General features: G+C 38.9%; 2 protein-coding genes and 1 long non-coding RNA gene across 4 annotated transcripts in view; 1 reads left to right on the top strand and 2 right to left on the bottom strand.

Moving 5' to 3' along the window:
* Positions 1–6,300, bottom strand: part of COLEC10 (collectin subfamily member 10) — a 204,627-nt gene extending 198,327 nt beyond the window's left edge. The window contains exon 1 of the mRNA XM_021090566.2: positions 6,165–6,300. The gene's annotated coding sequence lies outside the window, so the exon portion shown is untranslated. The remainder of the gene's footprint in view (positions 1–6,164) is intronic.
* The window catches only part of TNFRSF11B (TNF receptor superfamily member 11b), a 28,757-nt gene extending 17,415 nt beyond the window's left edge, over positions 1–11,342 (top strand). Inside the window, exons 2-5 of the mRNA XM_003481346.5 lie at positions 1,769–2,138; positions 6,241–6,432; positions 8,077–8,301; positions 10,095–11,342. Coding sequence (XP_003481394.4) covers positions 1,769–2,138; positions 6,241–6,432; positions 8,077–8,301; positions 10,095–10,483 — 1,176 coding nt within the window. The 3' untranslated portion in view covers positions 10,484–11,342. The remainder of the gene's footprint in view (positions 1–1,768; positions 2,139–6,240; positions 6,433–8,076; positions 8,302–10,094) is intronic.
* The window catches only part of LOC146403709 (uncharacterized), a 271,379-nt gene continuing 248,698 nt past the window's right edge, over positions 5,226–27,906 (bottom strand). Inside the window, exons 6-8 of one of the 2 annotated variants that reach the window (XR_014843454.1) lie at positions 12,460–12,532; positions 8,380–8,531; positions 5,226–8,243 (exon numbers count right to left, since the gene is read on the bottom strand). This is a non-coding gene — a long non-coding RNA (uncharacterized LOC146403709). The remainder of the gene's footprint in view (positions 8,244–8,379; positions 8,532–12,459; positions 12,533–27,906) is intronic. The other variant, XR_014843455.1, reaches the window with a different exon arrangement.

Genomic DNA, 27,906 nt, shown 5'->3' on the forward strand with positions numbered 1-27,906 from the left:
CACTCTGAAAATTGCTCTCAGCTAAGAAATCCAAAGCCCTACATGAGATGTTTCATTCTTATCATCTGGTTTATCAGCTTATATTAAGTCCAGACAGCCCTGATGCGTGTCATGTGCCAGTGAGAAGTGAACAGAATTACTTACTAAAATGCCCAAAGGCCTATGAAGAAGGACTTTCTTTACCTTTGTCTCTCCTAAGTCAAAAGGGAGTGCTGTTCCCCTAGCTTGGCATTCCCAGCCAGGGGAACAGCAAAGGGTCAAAGGGTTTTCTGTGAGATTTCCGGAGTTCTGCAAGGAAAGAGTTTGGAAAAAATTATCATGTTTGGCCTGCCACCTCCCAAAGCCTGAAAATAGTCAGTGTTGATCCCCGCACCACAAACAAACAATAAAAACCAAACAAACCATCCCCACATCCAAACAACACTGTTTCTTTGACTTAGTGTGAAGAACTACTTCAATGTTCCCTTGAAGACCTTCCAAGATCTAGAATACAGGATAGAAAACCCATTTGGGGCTGTCTTCCCAAGCAGCTCCTGGCCACGAAATCTTCTTTCCCCTGTACATGGACCTCTTCTGACATTATGCATGGAAGCTTCTGAATCCCTGCCTGCTCCTTGAAGTTCTTCCACATTAACCTTAAAAGGGGTGGTCATTTAATTTTCCAGACATCATTCACCTGTGAGATTCAAGATGGAATTTTATGATGTTCTGCAGGAAATATCAGTCTTAAAATTCTAGAAGTTTTCCAGTAGATTACATGCTCCATAGAGACAAAGATCATATCATACTATGAGCATATTTCTGGTATATTTCTGGTAGGCATTGAAAGCATATCTGTTGCATGAATGAATGAATGATCAGAATGACTAACTGCCAACCCTTGACTTCAATATAATTTGGAATCATGACATTTTAGAATGGGAATACCAAAAGAAAAATAGCATCTAGTTCTGAACGTGGCTACTGTGACCACCCCGTTTAAAGACTATAACCTCTCTACCCTCCCCTCCACTTCTCCAATCTCTTTTACTTGCTCATTTTTGACAACACTTATCTCCTAACACGTAATCTGTTATTTTCTTACTCCTCCAGTTGGATGGTAAACTCCATAAGAGAGAGTTGATGGACTATTTTATTCACTGCTTTCTCTCAGTTGCCCAGCACAGAGCCTGGCACATACTAAGGGCTCAGTAACTACCATCAAGTGAATAAATGAAATTATATTTATTGAGTGTGGACTTCATACTCAGGGATCAGTGCAGGTGATTTTTTAAATCCTTAGCCCTAACTTCATACCTGTGGAATCAGAATATTTAGGGCTGTGAATCCCAGGAATCTACATTTTTTTTTTTTTTAACCAAGAAGCCTAGGTGATTCTGGTATAGCTGTTCTGATAATTACTAGTTCATCCAATTCACTAAACTGGAGACAATCCTGAAGCCCGGGATAAACTGTCACTCAGGGCACATGAATTATGTAGCAGTGCATCTATGTGTAATCATTTTCAGTCTGATGAGCTTTCCACTCCAGCCAACTATGAGCTAGATTTACTTAAGATGTTTTGCTGCTATTGCCATCTTGGTCTTTGAGGTTAAGCTACTCAGAGGCAAGAACTGTGGCTTCTTAACTTATTTTCTGTGGTTGTAGCTCAGTAGGCAGGGTGGGCATTGAGGCTTTAGGTAGTAAAGGACTTTTTGAGGTTAACGATGCACAGAAGAACCACCCCATTTCCATGCTAACCTGCCGCTATTTCCCTTTCTTCTTCTAGTTCTTGGACATCTCCATTAAATGGACCACCCAGGAAACTTTTCCTCCAAAGTACCTTCATTATGACCCAGAAACCTCTAAGCAACTGATGTGCGACAAATGTCCTCCTGGCACCTCCCTAAAACAGCACTGCACGGCAAGGCGGAAGACCGTGTGTGCCCCCTGTCCTGACCACTATTACACAGACAGCTGGCACACCAGTGACGAGTGTCTGTACTGCACCCCAGTGTGCAAGGAACTGCAGTACGTCAAGCAGGAATGCAATCGCACCCATAACCGCGTGTGTGAATGCGAGGAGGGGCGCTACCTGGAGCTAGAGTTCTGCTTGAAGCACAGGAGCTGTCCTCCTGGATTTGGAGTGCTACACGCAGGTAGGTATCAGCTTCCAGGTGTGGCCAAATTCATTAGCATCATTCAAAGTCAGGTAGTATGGAAAATTTGAGGGAACATGTTTGTCCTGATGACATTACAGGATAGAAAGTTGCAAAGGTAATGGAACGTGCTAGGTATGTACCATGTGTCTGGATCGCTGCCAAAGAACCATTCCTCAGAGGAACGCTCTGCCACTACGGGACAATTTAGTGACAAATCTCAAATGCAGCAAATCGCTTTCTAATGAGATGCATGGCAGACTGCTCTTTTTTAAAGGCCTACCCTCGGAGTTGCACTGTTGATAGCTGATCTATACCTCTGTGTTGCACTTCTGCATGGACAACGTCAAACCGCAGTGCTTTCTGACAAACATCAGAAATGTTAATTGATACCAAGAGAGTAATGATGCTGATATTAATGAAGCTCTGGAGTACTAACAATGAGTAGTTATAATTAATTATGCAAAATATGAAAATGGCTAGGGGAAATGCAGCTCATTATTAAAAATGAAGCTGGTTCTTCCTTTGGCATGGGAGTTGAGTGTCTAGGAGGATAAAGACGGGAACACCATCTCTTCAATGAGCTTATGCTTTATCTTTGACAAACAGCTTGTCAAGCCAAGAGTAAGTACTTGTCAGCACACAATGTACTTTCTCTTTTTGCATTTTAAACAGCATGGTTTTTCTTATTAAAGTACAGTTGCTTTACAATGTTATACCAGTTGAACAGCACAGGTTAAGGCCAGTGTGCATTGAATCTTTTAAAGCTGCAACCTACATGTGTTTTGTTTTGTTTTGTTTTGTTTGCTACATTCACAGAGCTTCAATGTAGTCTGCGCCTCTCCTGGCCTGAGAAAATTTAAGAGTACTCACTTTTCTGGAGACAATAGTAATCAGTATAGATTCCAATTATTCAGTTTAAAGCAATGTTTTTCAACCTCAGCACATTTTAGAGCTAGATAATTCTTTTCGTGGGCAGCTGTCCTATACACTGTGGAGTGTTTGGCCACATCTCTGGTCTTCGGCCACAAGATGCTAACAGCAGACTTCCCCCAGTTGTGACAACAAAAATATCTCCAGACATCGCCGTTGTCCCCTGGATACCAAAACCACCTCTGGTTGACAGCCACTGGTTTAGAGGCTGCAAATTATTTGGAACTATTTTAACTTTCAAAAGTTGTGATATAGAGTTTATTTAAATATTCATATTTATAATATTTAAAGGCATACAAAAAGAAACATATTCAAAAACTGACACCATCCTGCTGTATAGCACAGGGAACTATATCCAATCACTTGTGATGGTACATGATGGAGGATAATGTGATAAAAAGAATGTATGTGTGTGTGTATGTGTGTGTGTGTGTGTGTAATGGGGTCACTTTGGTGTCTAGCAGAAATTGACAGAACATTGTAAATCAACTATAATAAAAAATAAAAATAACCCCCTAAAAAATTGAAAGTTTCCTAAGATGTAAATTTTATAAAATTAACCACAGAAGGTACAAATTGCATGACAGTCCTTTAAAGTGCCTCTGGTATGAGTCTTTGAGAGAGAAACTGGTGACATTTCCTAGCTTTTATTGGATGATACTTTGGGACTTAAAAGCTAAACCAAGTTGAATGGGGCGGGGAGTGCATCCAACAGAAAACAAATCCTTTTAATTCAGTTCAGTAATGTATATATGTAAAAAAATTTCATTAAGCAGGGATTATGCAGTTTGGAAACTAGAAAGTTTTGAAAATAATGTAAGCAGTAAGGATTTTTCTCACGTAAGTATGACAATCTGTTCGTAGAATGAAGTAAGCAGGCAGATAGAAGACTTAGTACAAAAGTACACATTTATTTACTTACCTGTCCCATCCTAAAAAACCTACAAAGTAGTTCCTCATGGAAAATAAGAGGTTTCCAGTGCAAAGAGAAGACAAGATTCTATGGCATGTTCTAAAATCATTTAATTACCACCCTTCGTTGAAGTCAGAATGTCTCCTCTCCATACTTTACAGCTGACCCTTGAACAACACGGGTTTGAACTATGCAGGTCCACTTCTGAATTTTATTTCAATAACAAACACTACTGTACCCCATGATCCCAGCTGGTTGAATCTGTGAATGTGGAACCATGGCTACAGAGGGCTGACTATAAAGTTATAGTGGGATTTTGAACTGTTCAGGGATTGGTGCCTCTAACCCAGCACTGTTCATGGATCAACTGTACTTCCTTCATTTTATCTCTTAGGTTTGTAATTCTCATGTAATTGCTTAGGGTAAACTCCACTAAAAAGCAAAATTCCTCTTGCCATTCTCGTTCACGCCTAAATTATACTTTTTACGTTTCTGTTGACATTAATAAGGCAAAATCACTTACTTACATGGATACATCTTTTTATAAGAAATTCTACCAATCACAAAAGAGGGAAGTCCTCTTCAGAAAGGTCACTATGTAAAGCCTCCAAATATATTAAGAAACTTTCCTTCTATAATTATTGGATTCTTCTTGTTAAAGAATTTTTTAAAAAGTCATTATTAAAGAACTTTAAAGGCTAAATTACTCAAAGAATGTCCTGTACCTAGGATTTTCTCACTGTGATGCATGAGAACACCCAAGTCATCAACACGTATGTGAAGAATGACAAAGATTCTTCTTTGTGCTGTTGGCAGAGGGAGACTGGGTCCAGATGTCCAAGATCATTTATTCCCAGAATATTAGCAATGACAGAATACCATGGCATCCCTGGCCCAGTACATCTGCTTATGACAGTGTAGAATTTGTGCAGTTGGATCCCATTTAAGGAGAGAAGTGTAGTGAGAAAGTACTTAAAAGACAGATCTCTTTGTAAGGTGGTTCCTAAGAGGATGTCATTTCAACTCCAGAAGTGGTATATAAAATGTGAATGTTTCATGCGGGGTTCCCCCTTTTCTTTTTTTTGCCAACCCTCTGTCATTTTTACCAGTCTATACATCCATCAATCTCTTTAGAAAAGAAAGAAGCTGGAGATGAAACTAAAACCAAGCCACTGTGCTCTCTTTTTTTTTTTTTTTTTTCTGGTTTTGGTAAAGGAGACAATGAGATGGGAGGTGGCAAATTTTGATAAATCAAGTTTATTAACTTTCTGTAGCTTTCATTTGTCCCTTTTGTATTTGTTATCTTGGGTAAGCCCAAACTGACCTGTAAAAGGCTACATGTGGAGACTGAAGTCTAAATTTGTTCAACTAGCTTACACTAGATGGAGGTATTTTCATATGCAAATACACTGTAATGTATGATCTACCAAAGCATAGAGTCAAGGGTTTGAAGATATTTATTTTAAATAGCATCTTTAGTTGTTCACTGGTTCAAGTGTTCCCACCAATGATAGCTCCAAATTTATCAAGTATCTTTCCACCACAAAATAAAATACCCTGACAGTTACCCTTCCCTGAGATTTTAATGACTGTGCTCTTCTAAAACTCAACAGTTTAAGTAAATAGTATCTTACCTCCCATTTACTATGTAACTGCAGGCTTACTCTTTTGAGTTTAGGGCCAACTTTATGACCACCTTCAAAAGTTTATTATCATGTTGTAAATTTTTACTTCTCAAGGTTAGCATACTTATGAGTTGCTTCACAATTAAGATTCAGGAAAGAAATAACGTCAGTAGGAACCAATTGGAATTTAACGATGTGACATTCAGTGGGTACTGACTTTGAAGAGTGATATTACGGCAGTTACACAGCAGTTGTCTTCATGATTTCCCGGGAATAACTGTGTGGAGAATATGGTTGACAACAAGATCTTACTGCCACTTCAGTGCAGGCAGGACTAATTGAACATCTTACCCTGCTTTCCTTTCCTTTCACATTTTGTGCTTTGTAGGTACCAGCTGAACAAATTTAAATTTGTGTTTATATTACTAGGAGGGGACACTGCTGAAGGAGCTAATTGTACAAGTTTTGTTCTGTCTAATGAAGTGAAAAATGAAAATGCACAAAAGTTTTTGTGCAACTTAATAGCAGCAGTGAAAACCAAGTGAAAAGTCTTACCAAAACTCTGTGAAGATGGTGTCTGTTGTGAGAGTATTGGAGAAGAATGTGCTAAATGGCTTGGTGTTTTCTGTAGGAACTCCAGAGAGAAATACAGTTTGCAAAAGATGTCCAGATGGATTCTTCTCGAATGAGACGTCATCTAAAGCCCCCTGTAGAAAACACACAAACTGCAGTGCATTGGGGCTCCTTCTAACGCAGAAAGGAAATGCAACTCATGACAACACATGTTCTGGAAGCAGTGAATCGACTCACAAATGTGGAATAGGTAATGATATTTCAAAATATCAGTCTTTGTACCACCTCCGAGTTGAATACAAGAACTTCTGGCCCTTTTTGGTCAAATTTAGTTTCCCTTCCTTGGATTTTAACCAACATAAGGCTATTCTCTGTGCACTGATGCTAAAACCACAACTCAAAAATCTTTCAAAAAGTCCCCATCTTCTCCCAGTCATGCTCCAAACTTCGACTTTCACACTAGAATCAAATCTTACCCATGGAGAAAATCTGGGTGGTGTGATGATTATGTTTAAGCCCAAATTATCAGAGTACAACTTGCTGAATTTTTTAAGCTCTGCACTTTTATCACTTTTAAGATTATCTATATTATAAGCTAAAGTATAAATTGGCAACTAAGAAGCATAGAGACAAATATAAATGACAAATTAGAAATGCAGCACTGACTTTGTTACCTATGGTATAACTATCTATTGCACAGAAGTTCTAAGTGCCTCTACTTGTCTTAAACTGTTTATTCAGGAAGGGTTACTAGCTCCAAATTCAATGTATCTGAGTGTATCCCATGTTGGTGATGACACTAATCAGGTTGCTGTCCTCAACTTGTCACTCCTACAACCTAACTAATCTCAGACCTTCTCCCAAGGTCTCATCACATCAAGGATGACCAGCCCTTTATCACTTAACCAGCTTGACTCTCTCCAAACAGTTTTGTGTGTGTGTGACATAGATGTATATGAAGCATAGGAACATTGGTTGGGAGATTTAAGATTCAAATCCAGTTCCAAGATTTTTTCATTGTGTAATAAAAATCTTGGCTATTATTCAGACTTTCTACTTTCTTATTAAACAACAGAATGAGGGGATGGATAATAAGAGGGGTGGCCTCTAACTTTAACATCCTCATTAATTCATCTTTAAATTATATCATTCTTTGAGCACTTACTATGTGCCAGATACTTTTGCTATGTGGACTTTAATTTTTACGAACACACCGTGAAGGTTGTTCAAGTTAATACATGAGCTTGAAGGCAGCGCCAGGATTCAGATTCAGACCTGAACTCTTCGTCCCTGGGCTATAAACTCTACCCAGATACTCAGGTCATTGCACTTCTTTTATAAATATCATGTTTTTGTTTTGATTATTTTCCCACTGATTGTGTGCTTATACATCTGTTCCATCTTGTTTCCAAAGTTAAACTATGTGTGTGTGCAGAAAATAATATACTATTACAGATTTCTTTTCAAGTTCCCTTTAAGACAATGATTTGACATTGGTCTTGAAGTAACCAGTGGACACCAGCTAAACCTTTAACAGAATATTTCATAATTATATTAAAATATGTTAATACATTAAAGCATAGAATTTTTTTTTGCTGTTATTTACAGTGTTGTTAAATTCGCGTGCAACGTTTGTTAAATTCTCCCCACCAAAATGCATTCCAAGAACATTAGCAAAGACATAAATCCAGTTGGACTGGCAATCTGCCACTAAGACCAAGCAAGAGACAGTTGGTTTTATTCAAACTTCTCATTTCAGTATGTTATATCCTGGAAAACTCAGCTGTACTGAATTTTTTCATTATTATTTTTAAATTATTATAATTTTTGTCTATCAGACATCTAAAAATCCAGCTGCTAAATAAATCTTCTTGGTTTTCCTACTTACCTTTAGATGTAACCCTGTGTGAGGAGGCGTTCTTCAGGTTTGCTGTTCCTACAAAGCTTACCCCTAATTGGCTCAGTGTCTTGGTAGACAATTTGCCTGGCACCAAACTAAATGCAGAGAGTGTGGAGAGGATAAAACGACGACACAGCTCACAAGAACAGACTTTTCAGCTGCTGAAGTTATGGAAACATCAAAACAAAGACCAAGACATGGTCAAGAAGATTATCCAAGGTGTGGTAACATGAAATAAACAAGTCAATCAGAAATCAAAACACCTGTTTATCATAAAACAGAAACAAGGCTATGTACCTGTTTGTTGTATGGATGATGTTTCCCTTTGGGAATTATTGTTGGACTGAAAAAGTTTTTATCAAGTAATGGTGGAGATGCTGTTCCTAAAGCAGTCGGATGTGGTTTTATTCTCACTGCCTCCACTTCCCAATCTCTTCTGCAGTGTCTCTCTAAAAGGAGAAGCAATACGTTTCAAATGCAGGCCTAGATCTCAGGAAATCTAACTCTGGATCCCTGGGCCATTGTATGAGCATCCTTTCTGGCCTACCCAGAAGGTTTTTGGACCACTTTAGATCTTACCTTGCATTTCCACCAAGAAACCATGTTGTATTTACTTGGCAACTCTCTCCAGAGGGCCTCGACCTATCTTACAGACAGCCTCTTATCAATCCTCACATCACAGCCTGTTTTTAATAATGACCATTTTCATAGCCTACATTGTGAGGATTAATGAGATCAGGTCTGTAAGGTGTTTGAGCTTCCTGGATAAAAGGGCCAGTTAAAACCAAGTACTCTCATGTTGTAGAGTTTTATAAAGAATCTCCTTTTAGAAACTCCGTGTGTATGTGTGCATGCGTGCATGTGTGTGAGTGCGTGTGTCTGTACTATGCTGGGAGTGAATCCAGGGGGAAAAGTAATTAAGTTTCATCCAGTGTGGACTGTAGGCTTTAGGATACCCAGTAGAAAAGGCTCTAACTTCAGTTAGCGTTGGGAAGACATGCTAGAAAAAATGAGGGAGGGTTTTCAGAATGCAGACAATGTCAACAAGAAATCCATTCTACACCTCACGGGTAGTTAAGTGACTGAAGAGTCCTACACAGTCCGAAAGCCTCAAACATCTGAAACAGAAGCAACAGATTTTAGGAGACTAAATCTTTGACAGCTGAATGCTTTCACTTGTGCAGAAAGTAAACCTGTCTTCTGTTTTTGCCAAACAAAATGTAGTCTTTGAAAGTATAATTAGTCCTGAAGCCAAAAGGAAAAAAAAAAAAAAAAAAAAAAGGAAGTAAAGATTCAGAGACTGTTAGAATAGGAAGGGGCTGAATTCCCAATTTTATAAACGAGGACATTCCAGCCCTGAAAGATTAACTGACTTGCCTTAGGGCTCACAGATACTAAATGATTCATGTCATCAACAGAAACATTATTTACTCTGTCTTATGTTCATGTCCTAGCTCATTACTGAAATATTCCCAGGCTGTGTATGCTGTTCTTTGGCCTCTTGTTACTGGGCTTTCAGTTCTCCTTTTCCATGGCAGTGATCTTCCGGTGCTATTTATTGGTGCTATTTATTAAAAACCATTGAAAGCACCTAATTCTTCCAATAGTACATGTATCGGGTATCAATTAATAAAAGCTTCTATTACAAAATGGCTAACTTTGTGGTTTTTTCTGAAAGGTTATGCTTTTACTTTCTCCAAATTTTCTTAGAAAACTGAGAACGATGTGTCTGTAATTTTCTACTGGTATTTTCCAAATTTGGGCTTTTCCCAAAGCTATGTTGGATGCTTAGAATATAGAAAGCCTATTATCCTACTGCAACACAAAATATTTGACTTAGTTCTTAGAAATAACTAGCATTACTTAAGCCTCCTCTCCCCAAAGAAATGGAAAGGAGAGGGTGCTCCTTAAAGTTATAAAATTCCAGGGTACCTCCTTTTGCCTCAGGGTGGTTTTATGGTGGCTTTAGACAGAGTACGTGAACCTCTCTTTGGGTGTTTTGCTCTATGCAGGTATCGACCTCTGTGAAAACAGTGTGCAGAAGCATATCGGGCACATGAACCTCACCTTCGAGCAGCTTCGAATCTTAATGCAAAGCTTGCCCGGGAAGAAAGTCCCGACAGAAGACATCGAGGAAACAGTGAAGATGTGCAAATCGAGTGAGCAGATCCTGAAGCTGCTCAGCCTGTGGAGAATTAAAAACGGTGACCAGGACACCCGCAAGGGCCTGATGCACGCCCTGAAGCATCTCAAGACGTACCACTTCCCCAAAACCGTCACACAGAGTCTGAAGAAAATCATCAGGTTCCTGCACAGCTTCACCATGTACAGACTCTATCAGAAGCTGTTTTTAGAAATGATAGGGAACCAGGTCCAATCAGTAAAGATAAGCTGCTTATAACTGGAAGCGGTCCTTGGGCTGTTTTTGCTCACCATGGACCAGATCCAATGAATGACTAAACTGTTTCTCAGGCACTGGGGGCAGGGGCAGGGGTAGGGGCGGGGGAGGGGGGACCATGGCTTCTTTCTCATCACCAGGAACTAGATTCGGCCACAGGGCCCCCAAAGAAACTATGGTGTAGAGAAGGAACTCTTATCTCCCACAAAAGTTTAATAAACCCCAAAGAGTTTCTCCAACCGACAAATCTGGTCCACTATCTACTAACTATATTTTCTCTTGTTACTGCTTGCAGTAATTCAACGAGAATTAAGAAACTAGACTCCATTGTGCCTTATTAAATACAGGAATGTCTAACTTAAATAGCTTTGAGATTTCAGCTGTACTAGAGGCTTTTATTAGAAAGTCATTTTTTTCTGTAAAAGTTACTAATATATCTGTAACACTATTATCATATTTGCTATTTATATTTCATTCAGATATAAGGTTTGTACATATTACCATCCTGAAGGGAAACTGTATAAGACTTAATTCTAGAAAGAAAAAAATATATATATTCTGTTTATTACTATGACAAGTGAAAGAGATAAAATATATTTTTTAATAGAATGTTTGTAGCATTTCCTAATAGGTACTGCCATTCTTCCTGTGTAGAGTATTTTTGTAATATACTTTTACCTGTATAAGCTGTAATATCATTTTATAGAAAATGCATTATTTAGTCAATTGTTTAATGTTGGAAAGTGTATGAAATATAAATTATCTGAATATTAGATGCTCTGAGAAATTGAATGTATCTTATTTAAAAGATTTTATGTTTTTACTATATTAACATCATTAAAGTTTTCAAATTATTTTTCAATGCTTTTCCTCTTGCATTTATTTGAATGGGACATAGATGGGTCTGAGCTTTCACAATTAGCCCCTTTTTTATTATCGTCAGGACCATATGGGAATTGTTAAAAAAGCAGATTCCTAGACCAGTTTATTGAGAAACTCTGGGATGGAGCGCAGAAACCTGCCTTTTTAACAAGTTCTAGAGTAATCTTTATTACATCGAAGTTGGAAAACTTCTGAGGTCAAGTTTAATAATAGAACAACTTTATATACAACTGTTGCTACTAGCATCAAGAAATCAAACTAACTACATTCTTTTGGTTGCAAATCATAGAAACTGACAGTAAGTAATTTAAGAAAAAAAATAATTGGAAGGGTGAGGTATTTGGGTGAATGCTGCCTCCTGCCCAAAATATGTTGACATCACAATCTCCAGAACCTGTGAACATTATTTAGACAAAGGATATTTCTTTGCACATGTAATTAAGTTTAGAATCTTGAGATAAGAAAATCATCCTGGATTATCCAGGTGGACCCCAAACCCAGTGACAACTGTCTTTATAAGAGACACACAGAGGGGAAAGACAGATGAGAAGATGATGTGCAGACAGAGGCAGGGATGGGAGTGATGTAACTGCAAACCAAGAAGCCACAAGCTGGGAAAGAAAGGAACGTATTCTCTCCTAGAGCCTCTCCCCAACAGCCCTGCTGACACCTCGATTTTGGACTTCTGGCCTCCAAAACCATGAGAGAATTAATATCTGTTATTTTAAGCCACCCAGTTTGTGTTAATTTGCCACAACAGCTACAGGTGCTACTGCAGGTTATAGCCAAACCTCAGAAACAGAGAATTAAGATAACTCTGGGCCCCTGGGTGGCAGACTTTCCTACACTTTCTCCTAGTCTTATATTTTTGTATATTTTGGTTAAAATTTTCAAACTTGTAGGAGGGAGAGATTCTGGTTGTCCTAAGGCGGTGACCAGTGTAAACGCATGGCTAGTGAGGGTCTGTCTTTATCATTTGCAGTTCCCAAGAAAGGGATATCATGTGGACGGGACCCATTATACCCCATCCTTTCATGGTCTGTTTCTCCTTCCTCTCACTTTACTATGACTTAGGATGTAACACGGATCAACCTTACCTTTGTGAAATCAGATCACTGCAGTCACTTTGACAGAAGGGTAAATCCAGGTAAATGTCATACAAAGTCATATCTGGGGAAATAAAAAGGAGACATAAAGTCTAGAGGCTCAAACCTGATGAATCAAGAGTCCCGAGGCAGCAATACTGGGAGTGGAAAATATTGTGGAAATTAAGTGCCCAAGGCATACATAGGAGGACAACGGTTAACCAATGGCCTGCACCTTTCCTTCAGAAGCTCCAGGCCTTCCACCAAAGTTCCTATGCACAGAAAGAAATGGCCTCACACCCATCAATTAAGTTTAGGAAAAGTTCGAAAGTTAATGGTATCAAATATAAATCCTTCAAATGCTAATTTGACTGGCTTCCCTGGCTGTTCCTCTGGGGTCAGCCCACCTCAAGCTTCTCCTCGAACGGAGATATCATATGTAAATTCACGTCCGTTTCTCTTGTTTCAAACTTTTAATTGTGAAATAGTTTTAGACTTGACAGAATCATTGGAAAGCTAGTATAAAATATCCCTGGTGAGCCATTTTGTAAAGTGTGTCTCAATTTCAGTCTGTCAGGTGTTTTCTTATACATGGATGATGCTATGGATTTGGGGGAAGAATATCACATAGGTAATGGCCTGTCTCACATCATACTGGGGCAAATGATATCAGCATGACTAATTACTGTTGCTATGAACTTTGATAATAGAGTGTGTTTTTTATAAGATGTGAGATAGGTATCAAAATCCTTTTTTAAAAAAAATATGGTCTTCCACTTGTTCTCATAGAATTTGTTGAAACATTTAGCATTTCTGGGAGTTCCCCTTGTGGCTTAGTGGGTTATGAACCAAACTAGTATCCATGAGGATGTGAACTGATCCCTGGTCTTGCTCAGTGGGTAGGGGATCCAGCATTGCCGTGAGCTGTGGTGTGGACTGTGGACTCGGCTCAGACCCCATGTTGCTGTGGCTGCGGTGTAAGCCGGCAGCTGCAGTTCTGATGCAAGCTCTGGCCTGGGAACATCCATGTGTCACAAGTGGAGCCCTAAACCACCCCCCAAATAAAAAGACTAATATTTCTGCGTGTAATTGTCATCACAAATTTGTCAAAAGTCAGTTGATTATTTTTTCTTTGGGTATGTTTCTGGACTCTCTGTTCTGTTTGATTTATCTACTACTCTATCTCTTCACCCATATCACACGGTCTTTTTTTCTTCTAGTTTTATTGTGATATAATCAACATACAGTACTGCAGTTACTGTAAGGTAAACAGTACATGATTTGACTTAGACGTCATTTAACGATTATCACAATAAGTTTAGTGAACATCCATAATCTCATATAGATACAAAATAAAATATTTTTCTTATGATGAGAATTCTTAAGATTTACTCTCTTAATAACTTTCATATATAATATGCAGCATACAATTAATTATATTACTCATGGTATGTGTTATATTCCTAGAACTTTTTAATCTTATAACTGGAAGTTTCTACTTTTGACCACCTTCATCTAATTCCTCCTCCCCCATCCCTCATCTCTGTGTAGCAACAAATCTGATCTCTTTTTCTATGAATTTTTGTGTTTCTTTTTAAAGTATATTTGACCCACAATACTGTGTCAGTTCCTGGTGCACAACATAGTGATTGATATTTCTATGCATTACAAAATGACCACCACAATAAGTCTAGTTACCATCAGTCACCATGCAAAGATATTATATTATTAATGATATTCCCCACGCTATTTAATGCCTGTGACTCATTTTTTTTTTCTTTTTTGGCTGCCTTGTGACATATGGAGTTCCCCGGCCAGGGATCAGATCCAAGCTGCAGTTGGGACCTCCATCACAGAGGCAGCCACACCCGATCCTTCATCCCACTGCACTGCCAGTGTCCTGGTGCTGCAGAGATGCAGCAGATTCCACTGTGTCACAGTGGGAATGCTTCATTCACTTTTTTTTTTTTTTTTAGGATTTCATAAGCATTTTTTTTTTTATTTTCCCACTGTACAGCAAGGGGGTCAGGTTATCCTTAGATGTATACATTGCAGTTACAGTTTTTTCCCCCACCCTTTCTTCTGTTGCGACATGAGTATCTAGACATAGTTCTCAATGCTATTCAGCAGGATCTCCTTGTAAATCTATTCTAGGTTGTGTCTGATAAGCCCAAGCTCCCGATCCCTCCCACTCCCTCCCCCTCCCATCAGGCAACCACAAGTCTCTTCTCCAAGTCCATGATTTTCTTTTCTGAGGAGATGTTCATTTGTGCTGGATATTAGATTCCAGTTATAAGTGATATCATATGGTATTTGTCTTTGTCTTTCTGGCTCATTTCACTCAGTATGAGATTCTCTAGTTCCATCCATGTTGCTGCAAATGGCATGATGTCATCCTTTTTTATGGCTGAGTAGTATTCCATTGTGTATATATACCACATCTTCCGAATTCAGTCATCTGTCGATGGACATTTGGGTCGTTTCCATGTCCTGGCTATTGTGAATAGTGCTGCAATGAACATGCGGGTGCATGTGTCTCTTTTAAGTAGAGCTTTGTCCGGATAGATGCCCAAGAGTGGGATTGCAGGGTCATATGGAAGTTCTATGCAAGATTTCTAAGGTATCTCCAAACTGTTCTCCATAGTGGCTGTACCAGTTTACATTCCCACCAGCAGTGCAGGAGGGTTCCCTTTTCTCCACAGCCCCTCCAGCACTTGTTATTTGTGGATTTATTAATGATGGCCATTCTGACTGGTGTGAGGTGGTATCTCATGGTCGTTTTGATTTGCATTTCTCTTATAATCAGCGATGTTGAGCATTTTTTCATGTGTTTGTTGGCCATCTGTATATCTTCTTTGGAGAAATGTCTATTCACGTCTTTTGCCCATTTTTCCATTGATTGATTGGTTTTTTTGCTATTGAGTTGTAAAAGTTGCTTATATATTCTAGAGATTAAGCCCTTGTCCGTTGCATCATTTGAAACTATTTTCTCCCATTCTGTAAGTTGTCTTTTTGTTTTCTTTTTGGTTTCCTTTGCTGTGCAAAAGCTTTTCAGTTTGATGAGGTCCCATGGGTTTATTTTTGCTCTAATTTCTATTGCTTTGGGAGACTGCCCTGAGAAAATATTCATGATGTTGATGTCAGAGAGTGTTTTGCCTATGTTTTCTTCTAGGAGTTTGATGGTGTCCTGTCGTATATTTAAGTCTTTCAGCCATTTGGAGTTTATTTTTGTGCATGGTGTGAGGGTGTGTTCTAGTTTCATTGCTTTGCATGCAGCTGTCCAGGTATCCCAGCAATGCTTGCTGAATAGACTTTCCTTTTCCCACTTTAAGTTCTTGCCTCCCTTGTCAAAGATTAATTGACCATAGGTGTCAGGGTTTATTTCCGGATTCTCTATTCTGTTCCATTGGTCTGTCTGTCTGTTTTGATACCAGTACCACACTGTTTTGATGACTGTGGCTTTGTAGTATTTCTTGAGGTCTGGGAGAGTTATGCCTCCTGCTTGGTTTTTGTTTCTCAGGATTGCTTTGGCGATTCTGGGTCTTTTGTGGTTCCATATAAATGTTTGGATTGTTTGTTCTAGTTCTGTGAACAATGTCATGGGTAATTTGATAGGGATTGCATTGAATCTGTAGATTGCTTTGGGTAGGATGGCCATTTTCACAATATTGATTTTTCCAATCCAGGAACATGGAATATCTTTCCATTTCTTTACATCTTCTTTGATTTCTTTGATTAAGGTTTTATAGTTCTCGGCATATAGGTCCTTTACCTCTTTGGTCAGGTGTATTCCGAGGTATTTGATTTTGTGAGGTACAATTTTAAAAGGTATCGTATTTTTGTATTCCTTTTCTAATGTTTCATTGCTGGTATACAGAAATGCAACTGACTTCTGAACGTTAATCTTATATCCTGCCACTTTGCTGAATTTATTAATCAGTTCAAGGAGTTTTGGGGTTGAGTCCTTAGGGTTTTCTATGTATAGTATCATGTCATCTGCATACAGTGACAGTTTGATCTCTTCTCTTCCGATATGGATGCCTTTTATTTCTTTTGTTTGTCTAATTGCTATGGCTAGGACTTCCAAAACTATGTTGAAGAGCAGTGGTGAGAGTGGGCATCCCTGTCTTGTTCCAGATTTGAGTGAGAAGGCTTTCAGTTTTTCCCCATTGAGGATTATATTTGCTGTGGGTTTATCATAAATGGCTTTGATTATATTCAGGAATGTTCCTTCTATACCCACTTTGGCGAGGGTCTTGATCATGAATGGATGTTGAACTTTGTCAAATGCTTTTTCTGCGTCTATTGAGATGATCATATGATTTTTGACCTTTTTTTTGTTAATGTGGTGCATGATGCTGATTGATTTGCGTATGTTGAACCATCCTTGTGAACCTGGGATGAACCCAACCTGGTCATGGTGTATAATTTTTTTGATATGTTGTTGGATTCGGTTGGCTAAGATTTTGTTGAGAATTTTTGCATCTATATTCATCAATGATATTGGGCGATAGTTTTCTTTTTTGGTGGTATCTCTGTCTGGTTTTGGAATGAGGGTGATGGTGGCCTCATAGAATGTCTTTGGGAGTATTCCTTCTTCTTCAACCTTTTGAAAGAGTTTGAGGAGGATGGGCACCAATTCCTCTTTATATGTTTGATAGAATTCACCTGTGAAGCCATCTGGTCCTGGACTTTTATTTGTAGGGAGTGATTTTATGACCTCTTCAATTTCATTTCTAGTGATCGGTCTGTTCAGTTGGTCTGTTTCTGCTTGATTCAGTTTTGGCAGGCTGTAAGATTCTAGAAAATTGTCCATTTCTTCCAGATTGTCAAACTTGTTGCCATACAGTTGTTCATAGTATTCTCTTATGGTTTTTTTGTATTTCTGCTGTATCCGTTGTGATTTCTCCTTTTTCATTTATAATTTTGGTTATTTGGGTTCTTTCTCTCCTCTTTTTAGTGAGTCTGGCCAGGGGTTTGTCAATTTTGTTCACCTTTTCAAAGAACCAGCTCTTGGTTTTATTAATTTTCTCTATTGTTTTTTGAGTCTCTTTTTTATTGATTTCTTCTTTGATCTTTATAATTTCCTTCCTTCTGCTGACTTTAGGACTTCTTTGTTCTTCTTTTTCTAATTCGTTTAGGTGGAGGGTTAAGTTGTCAATTTGGGATTTTTCTTCTTTTTTGAGAAAGGCCTGGATTGCTATAAATTTCCCTCTGAGCACTGCTTTCGCAGCATCCCATAGATTTTGAGAGGTTGTGTCTTCATTATCATTTGTTTCAAGGTAGTTTTTAATTTCCTTCTTGATTTCCTCATTGACCCATTGGTTTTTTAGTAGCATGTTGTTGAGTCTCCATGGAGTAGGTTTTTTCTCTTTCCTTTTCCCATGGTTGATTTCTAATTTCATGGCATTGTGGTCAGAGAAGATACTTGAGATAATTTCTACGCTCCTAAATTTATTGAGATTCACTTTGTGTCCCAATATGTGGTCGATTCTTGAGAATGTTCCATGAGCATTTGAGAAGAATGTGTATTCTGATTTTTTTGGATGTAGTGTCCTGAAGATATCAATTAAGTCTAACTTTTCTATTGTTTCCTTTAGAATATCTGCTGCTTTATTGGTTTTCTGTCTAGAGGATCTGTCCATTGATGTGAGGGGGGTATTTAGGTCTCCTACTATGATTGTATTCTCATCAATATCTCCCTTTATGTCTGTTAATATTTGTTGTATGTATCTGGGTGCTCCTATATTTGGGGCATATATGTTGATGATAGTAACATCCTCTCCTTGGATGGATCCCTTAATCATTAAATAGTGTCCTTCTTTGTCTTTCTTTATGTCTTTTTCATTCACTTTTTAATTGGAAGTTTGTACTCCTTAATTTCCTTCATCGACTTATCCCCACAGCCCCCTCCCCTCTGGCAACCACCTGTTTTTCTTCTATGACTCTGCTTCTGTTATACTTGTTCATTTGTTTTGCTTTGTAGATTATACATAAAAGTGAAATCACTTGGCATTTATCTTTCTGTGTCTTATTTCATTTAGAATACTACCGTCTAGGTCCATCCATGTTGTCACAAATGGCATAATTTCATTCTTATTTATGGTTGAACGATATTTAATTATATATATATATACCATCCTATTTGTCCATTCATCTATTTATAGCACTTAGTTTGCTTCCAAATCTTGGCTATTGTAAATGATGCTGCAATAAACATAATGGTGCATATATCTTTTCAAATTAGTATTTTTGTTTTCTTCAGAAAAATACCCAGAAATGGGATTGCTGGATCATATGGTCGTTCTATTTTTATTTTTTTTGAGGAACTTGCATACGTTTTTGCATAGCAGCTGCACCAATTTCCATTCCCACCAACAGCGCATAAGGGTTCCCTTTTCTTTGCATCCTCTTCAACACTTGTCACCTGTCTTTTTGACAACAGCTATTCTGACTATTGTGAGGTGGTGGCTCACTGAGGTTTTGATTTGCATCTCTCTGATGACTGGTGGTGCAGAGGATCTTTTCATGTGTCTGCTGGCCATCTGCATGTCTTACTTAGAAAAGTGTCCATTCAGGTTCTCTACCTTTTCACTGGGTTGTTTGGGTTTGTTTTTTTTTTTTTTTTGATGTTGTATGAATTTGTATATTTTATATATTAACTGTTATCAGATATATCATTTGCAAATATCTTCTCCCATTCAGTATGTGGCCTTTTTGTTTGTTGATAGTTTCTTTTATCTTTCCTAGGCAGGAGTTTCTTTAGTTTGATGTAGTCGCATTTGTTTATTTTTGTTTTTGTTTCCCTTGCCTAAGGAGACATATCCAAAAAATAGTGTTAAGATTGATGTCAGAGAGCATACTAAGTTTCCTTCTAGGAGTTTTATGGTTTAGGTCTTACATTTAATTCTTTAATCCATTTTGAGTTTATTTTTGTAAATTAAATGAGAAAATAGTCCAGTTTGATTCTTTTGCATGTAGCTGTCCGCTTTTCCCAACACCATTTACTGAAGAGGCTCTTTCCCCCAATATATAATATTCTTGCTTCCCTTGCTGTAGATTAAATAACCTCTTAAGTACGAGTTCATTTCTGAGCTCTCTATTCTGTTCACTGCTCTAGTACCATATTGTTTCACATTTTCTTAATTACTGACTTTAAGTCTTAAAATTATTTTTGATGATTACTCTGTCATTTGGGAATGCACCAATTTTTGTTCTTGCCTTTTTGTCTGTCTCATGATTTTTTTGTTTGTTTGTTTTTGTTGTTAAAGCCAAACATACTGGGCTGGTCATTAGAAGTTGAGGTAAATAGTGTTTATACTTGGATATGGGCATGCCTTTCCTTCTGCTAGAATTGTAAAGGAAGGCTTTCCATTAATCCAGTTAGTAACTGGACTGTTTTTGTGATTTGCTGTTGGTGTTGCCTTGATTGTATGGAGTGCATCACAGGCTTCAAATCCCTGTTGAGGAGTTCCCTTCGTGGCGCAGTGGTTAACGAATCCGACTAGAAACCATGAGGTTGCGGGTTCGGTCCCTGCACTTGCTCAGTGGGTTAACGATCCGGCGTTGCCGTGAGCTGTGGTGTAGGTTGCAGACGTGGCTCGGATCTCGCGTTGTTGTGGCTCTGGTGTAGGCCAGAGACTACAGCTCCGATTGGACCCCTAGCCTGGGAACCTCCATATGCCCCGCGGGAGCGGCCCAAGAAATAGCAAAAAGACAAAAAAAAAAAAAATCCCTGTTGATAACTTGTTTGTAAGGTGGCTGATATACATCGGGCCGATGGCTGTTGGATTTTGTGTTGTATGTGCCCCCTTTGAGCTGTGACTCAAATCAATTCTCTTTGCACATCCTTGTTCCTCTTCCAACCCTCACCTAGCAGTATTTTTCTGTTGTCACTTGAAGTTTCTTTGGTTCATGGTCAGGGTTGGAAGTGAAGTCTCCATTGGGGTATGTGGCATTCTAAGTGTTTCTACCTCTCCCGTGGCTGCAGTTGTGGGTTCAACAATTATTCTATACATTGTCCCAAGAATAGACATTTCTCCCTCCTGTTCCCCTTCCTCAGCTGTAAGGAGTGTGTTCTAACAGCCAAAAGACAGCAGTTTTACCCTTTCCTCCCAGATTAATGTCTTTGTTTTTTTGGGTGAGGTGTCTTGTCCTTCATGTAGGGTGACTGCCCCTCCCCTCAAGATCTTATGGTTCTTTCTGATCTTTTCAGTGGCTGCTCAGTGGGGTTCATGGAGAAAGAGCCTGCAAAACTGTTAGAGGAGGTCATCCAGAGGATGACCCAAAGTAACACCTATGCTGCAGCTTGTGGCAGCACTGGGTCCCTAACCCACTGAGTGAGGCCAGGGATCGAACCCACATCCTTACAGAGGCAAGGTCAGGTCCTTGACCTGCTCAGCCACAACAGGAACTTCTCAATGCATTTTTAAAAAGTCATGGATTTTAATTTAGTTTGGTTCTTTTTTGTCATAAGTTTGAGGATATCCTTCATTCTAGCTCCTTACATCCTCCAGCTCTATAATTCTCCCTAAGAGGAAGCCAAAATTTAGTCAATTTTGTTGTTGACTTGATGTGAAAGACTGGAGAGGAGTTAAAACTCTCTTCACAAGTATAGACCTACTATCCCTTCCGGTCCATCTAAAACCTACACAAGTTGTGAAATATTTTTAATGAATTAGTATCATGAAAAAGGAATTCAGAAAAAGAAAATTTTGAAATCCTTATTATAGACCTGTCATGAAAAATAATTCATGAACTTTTAATTTATGTAACCATGGTTTTCTATTCTACCCAGTTTATTAAGTACTTTATCCAGACTATCTTCAGTATTTTATTCATATGATAGAAATCTAATTTGTTAATTTATCAAAAAAAAATTGAGTGCCCAATTAGAGTACTCAATGCAATGTACTTTATTTAGATCCAGTTTTAAACAAGAAACACAATGGCAAACCATCACTACTCTCAAGAATTGTTTTAACTCTCTTAGGTTGTTTTAATTTGCTAATTGTGAAACCATCCTAAAGGTATTTATGCTCAGGTACAGAGATAAGTGTGAGGGAAAGGACTCTAAGAACAGAGAACTCTTTGCTCTTTTTTACCAATGCAGAGATCCATAGCCCTGGAAGGAACTCCTCTCAAAATGCTTAGCACCTTTGGAGATGTTCCCTAAACTGATACCCAAACTCACTGAGAGATAAACTTTTACTATTCTCTTCTCTTGATCAAGGTTCGTAACAGCGGCTATTATAAGTTCAATTAGTGTAATGATGGTTAATACTGAATATAACTATATTTTAATTCCTTGACTCTCTTGCTGTTTGTTTTTTTCCAAATTTCTCTCTCCCCAGATCTAGGTAACCACAACAGGGATTTAACAGCAATATTAGCCAGTTGCACTCATTTCTGTAACTGAATTTAAATACATCTGTTCTAGGTTATAATCTATTTGGGAAGACAGGCTATACACAAGAAAGGGTAATTGCTAATACCAGACGGGATATACTTTCTGCCAATTGAACTGTATAAATGTGGCACAGTCACCAAATGTCATTTTTGAAGCTCAGGGAAGGCCAAGAAACAGTAGCTTCAACTAGGTCTTGTAGACACATCTAGCAGAGAGAAAAGGTAGGATATTTTAGGTATAAGAAATTGTATTGGAAAAGCCATAGAGGCTAAAATGCACACAACATATTGAAGAAACATTGTCTAGGCTCATGTCGTTTACATAAAAATTCAAAGAATAGTATTGAATAAGTTTATAGAAGTTTATTTCAACCCACATTGTGTTATTAATAGACGAATTGCTTTATTTACCCCCAAACTCTTCATTTTAGTCTGTTTAAGCACTTCCTTCTTTTAAGGAACTTCTCTCTCCCACCCCACCCCAAACTCAACATGTTATTCAATGGGGATTGATACTAATTGCCTCTTTCTGACAACTCTAACCCTTCCCCACTGCAGTCCCAAGGCATTTAATGAGATACCTTCTTTAGGATCTGTACATTTGGAATTACTTGTACTTTTTTTCTATCTAATGAAAACCTATAAAAATGTGAACCTACAGCTACTAGCAGGCAAGAGAAAGAGAGCCAACAGAGAGAACTAAGAAGACATAATGAAAGAATTCTAATGATGTCCAAGCCCCTGGTTCTAGCCACACCTTTTCTTCTCGCTATTCTTTTGTGAGCCACTGACTTTCCCTTGTTACTCAAGCCAGTTTCTGACCTTCAGAAACAAGAGCCCTGACTAAAATGTGGAGTAAATATGAGGTCCCTAAAGGCCAGACAAAAGTGTTTGGACTTGAAGGACTAACTGCAATGCTTTTATGGTTCTATCCTCCTGAGAATCTTTAGTTTTATAGTATTTATAGATAAACCCCATAGGAGTCATTAAGGTTTTAAGAAAGGTTTGATGTTGGCAAGGCGGCATTGCAAGGTTATTCTGGCAGAACGTATAGAATGGATTGGAGCAGAAACAGGCTAGAGAAGATTAAGAAGAGTTGACTATTAGAACAGTTCAGCCATGAAGTAAATAGACAACTCAGACTGGGGGTGGGCGCCCGGAGTGGAAGAGAAAGGTCACATTAAAGAATTGTTCATCTTTCCAAAAGAGTCATCAGAGGAGGAGCACCGTTACTGAACACTTAGTTATGACTAACAGATTGAGATTCCTGTCTTTTTCCAAGTATTTTAATACAAAATAAATCCCCCGTTTCCTTGGGTTTTCTTGAGTCTTTTCCCAGGGAAATCCACCTCATCTTCTGAGACACAAAAGCTTAAGTCATATTTCCACAAAAATCCTTCTAACTAGAACAAAGACGTCCTCCAAACTAACATTTCTACAGCAATTTTGGTTTTACATGACTCACTGACTTCAGACAAGAGGAGGTAAACAGGGCAGATCATGCATAAAACCTGGGTCATTCTCGAGGCATCAAAGGTTTCTAAGAGGCAACATGAGGTCACCTGTCCATCTCTCATGCCTTGGTCCAGCCATTCCTAAGCCATACTGGAGAGTGATGACCTCAGATTTAAATGTTTTAAAACTACATTAATTTTTTAAAAGAGTGAGAATATAAAGACTGAAAAAAAGTATCTTATTGCTATAGTGACTCCCTGTGACATATACGCAGAGACATACACAGCCAATGGAACCCGATTCCAGGACTTAGCTCTCACTAAAACTGAAACTGGGGGAAAAAAAAAGTTTGTTTGTTTTTTTTTTAAACAGAAATTCCCACATGGAATTTTAGAGCAGTTGGGCCTTTCTAGAATGTTCTAACCCAGGGTTTCTCAGACATAACCTAATCATCAACCGCACTTGGGATGTTTATTCCAGACGCACGTTCCCAGCACCCTTCCAGGATGATTTTGATTCCATGGGTTAGGTGTGGGATGCTAGAACTCTTATTGGGCAGTTTTGGAAATGACTGTATATAATCCTTGAGGATCCAAATGAGGTGGTGAGAAATTAAACCACACAGCTGGAAGAACTGAGTTCCTCAGTCCTACTAAGATGCTTGTTTAACTTCGTGCTTCTCTTAATGAAGACAGGGAACAACCAGATTCCCTCTCTGGGTGCATTTAGTCAAACTGTGTGTGTATCTATCACTGCCCTTATCAACTGACAGTTAACTGTCTCTTGATACTGATGCTAATGGTAATAATAACAATGGTAATAACAATAATCACTATCATTTATTACATGGTTTCCTATTATTCCCATATTTGGGTCCATTTAGGTTCTTAAAATACAATGTCCTATAAGGCCAAAAGCCAAGAAGTCCCCGATTCATCTTCCAACTTGCACTGTTTCTACACTGACCTTGGAACTCACAGTTAATGCCCTTTGAGAACTTGCTAGGAACATAACCCTACACTGAAGCCCATAATAAACATCATTTCCTTAAATCTCAACAACCCCACTAGTTGACTCTCTCTCTCACTCACTTATTAAATCATTATTTTACTAAATCCTCACAGCCTTAGCAGCTGACTTCCCTTGACATCTACCATTTTAAAAAATAAAGACCCAAGAAAATCATGGACTTGGAGAATAGACTCTTGGTTGCCAAGGGGGAGGGGGAGGGAGTGGGATGGATTGGGAATTTGGTTTTTTTTTTTTTTTTTTTTTTGTCTTTTTGCTATTTCTTGGGCCGCTCCCGCGGCATATGGAGTTTCCCAGGCTAGGGGTCGAATCAGAGCTCTAGCTGCCAGCCTATGCCAGAGCCACAGCAACGCGGGATCCGAGCCGCGTCTGCAACCTACACCACAGCTCACGGCAACGCCGGATTGTTAACCCACTGAGCAAGGGCAGGGACCGAACCCGCAACCTCATGGTTCATAGTCGGATTCGTTAACCACTGCGCCACGACGGGAACTCCGGAATTTGGGGTTAATAGATGCAAACTATTGCCTTTGGAATGGATAAGCAATGAGATCCTGCTGTATCACACTGGGAACTATATCTAGTCACTTGTGATGGAGCGTGATGGAGGACAATGGAGAAAAAGAATGTATGTACGTCACTTTGCTGAACAGTGGAAAATTGACAGAACACTGTAAACCAGCTATGATGGAAAAAATAAAAATCATTTTTTTTAAAAAAAAGAGAGACTGCTACTGCTATCTACTGTATGGACTGGGTGCAATATTTGCCTAATCTAGTCACAGCTATTCCAAGTCCTATAATTCCTGCCAATGATCTATCCTGATTATACCTTTGGATTTTAGCTCAAGATGCTAAACATCACTCCTGAGATAGAATGACATTAAGAGTCAAGGGAGAAAAAGTCACACTTTTGAGAAATAGAATCCACTAGCCAAAAATCCAAGAGTAATGATTTTGTATGGAAAATTCCATCTGCCCTTTGTGGTGTCTGGATCAGCTTTTTCCCTCCAGCCAGGAGAATATGCCACTCAAAGAATCTGCCTTGGATGGTGACATGATGTATTCTGCCATTAAGCACTCGTGGCAAGGAAAGCATCCAGGATTTGCTTACTAAGAGGGGATGGCAAAAGAAGCAGCTTAGCTAAAGCCTCCAGAATAAATTTCTGTTTAAACCCAAACCATGAAGTTGAAACTGGGTATTAAAAAAAAAAAAGCCAGCAGACTCACACTTGGGTGTAACTGGCACTATATCTTTTCCTAATTATTTCAAAATAGCCTCTGTTGACCAAGCCATGTTTAAGGCATTGGGAATTTCATAAGAAAGTTTCTAGAAAAAATAAAACTTGATGAGGTCTGGGAATAAAATAAGAACACATTCCACTTAGAAATAAGTGGTCACCTTTCTTAGGGGCAGGTCCACATGAGTTAGTAAACCTTTAGTAAAGGAAATGGGCTTTAAAATGAGGCACACTGGATTTTTTTTTTACGTATTATAATTGATTTATAATGTTCTGTCAATTTCTGCTGTGCAGCAAAGTGACCCAGTTATATATATTCACTCTTTTTCTCACATTATCCTCCGTCATGTCCTACCACAAGTGATTAAATATATAGTTCCCTGTGATGGCTGGGAACCATCCTTTGGATGAACTTCTCTTCCATAAAGGCATACGTTTCAAAAAGCACTTCTTTGCTATGCCATGTTCTGTGTTGTAACTTACATGGGATGTCCAAATAAGCTTCTGAGCTTTTAGTTTTAGTCTATTGATGGTACAGACAGAGAGACGAGCTCTACACCAATTACACTGTTTAGCAGAACTGATAGGACTTAAAATCAGGTGTTATCTTGCTCTATAACAGGCTACTGGTTCAGAGTTACAGCCGCTTCACTGCAAAATGGAAGAGAGAAAAGTCAAAAGAAGGCAGTTAAGCAGACAACGCAGTATCCACAGGCCTGGCTTTCGTTCTGGGCCCCAGGCTCTCTTGGCCTCATCGAAGCTTAGGGAGTACCTACAACAATGGTGCCTATGACACAGTCTGCACCCAGTGCACCTGCAGCTCTGGTGGTTTGTGACAAATGAGCACTAAGTAAATGCAAGCACTGTAGAGACAGCAGAGGCAGGCACTGCAGAGATGTTCTCTGTTCACATGTATCACAGAGATGGTGAAATTTTCAATTATGGGAAAATCCTCTTTAAGACAAAACTCTAACAGTCACTGACATTTGAGAGTTTGAGTTAACCCATCGCCCCTTAAGGGCAGACAGTTCTTTGAGTGTTCAGTAAAGGCACATCAATCCCTTTGACTTCCTTTTGATGAATCTGGATAAAAGGAAATCTCTCTCACAGAACCATTCCAATCGGAAATAATCTTAAAGAACAGGAAAAAACAGCAATCTCTGAGTGTCTGTCATGTGCCAAGATCTTATTTTTTTATGTTCATTCTCTTAAAAGCTTTACAAATTAGGCCTTCACATTCCTCAATATCCCCATTTTAAAGAGAAAGGGGTAGGGGGCAAAGAGAATAAGTTATATGTCCGCAATTTCTTAGCAAGTAAGTAACACATAGATTCCGAATTTCATTTTGTCTTTAAAACCCTTGCTATTCCACTGTATCACACTGGTGCGAGACACTGGGGAAGTCAGAGAGAAGTTGATTGGGAATCAAGAAGTGGGCATTAAAATGTCATATTTAATGTTCTCTGCATTTTCTTTTTGCCCTGGTGTTAAGGGAGCATTGGTTTCACGCAGTTCTGAGTTTTGCCTTTAGATATTTATGTCATGTTAGTGTCCACTTATTCTGTTTCCACTCCAACTGGGTGAACAGAAATTCAATTCTGATACTAACTAGTGGGAGTTCTCACAAACCTCAGAGGTGAAGGAGAAAATCCTCCACAAGGCTACCCTAAATTCAAAGGCCAGCTGCTGGCCACATGTTTCAGGGATCCTCAGGCCCCTTACGGTTCTGACCAGCCACAAAGGAGGGTTTCCTACAATCTCCTCAGGTTCGATAATTTGCCAGAATGACTCACGAAACTCAGGAGAGCACTGTCCTTTATGATCACGGTTTAGTACAAAGCATCCTCCCAGGGACAGGACCAGGGAGGTCCATGCCCTTTCTCTGTGGAATCAGAGGCGGTGTCCTCCCAGCACATCAAGAATGTGTTGAGCAACCAGGAAGCTCTATGGTCCAGAGTTTTTATTGGGGTTTCATTACAGGAACATGACTGATTGAACTGATTTTTCACCCTCTTCCATGCCCCGGAAGTCAAAAGACATCTCAAAATCGCAACAATCTCATCAACTGGGCTGGCCTTTTTTGTGACCAGCTCCAATACTAAAATTATCTAGGGACTGCGTTTGTAAGTTTATAAACATCAAAAAGACGCTCTTCATAAATTGGGGTAGTTCAAGGATTTAGAATCTCCCAGAAACAAAAGCCAATAAAATTCTGTATTATAAACCCCATGCCACTCCCCAAACGTGATCTCTTTCCTAACATCCTCATTTCTGCCACGGGCACCACCAACCGCGCTTTTCGCCTGCCACCTCTCACCTAAAAACC

This window comes from Sus scrofa, chromosome 4 (assembly GCF_054392235.1).
Source record: "Sus scrofa isolate SSC_HxYL_T2T_F1_AM1 chromosome 4, Sscrofa_HxYL_maternal_Yorkshire_Landrace_v2.0, whole genome shotgun sequence".
In the NCBI taxonomy this organism is placed as follows: domain Eukaryota; kingdom Metazoa; phylum Chordata; class Mammalia; order Artiodactyla; family Suidae; genus Sus; species Sus scrofa.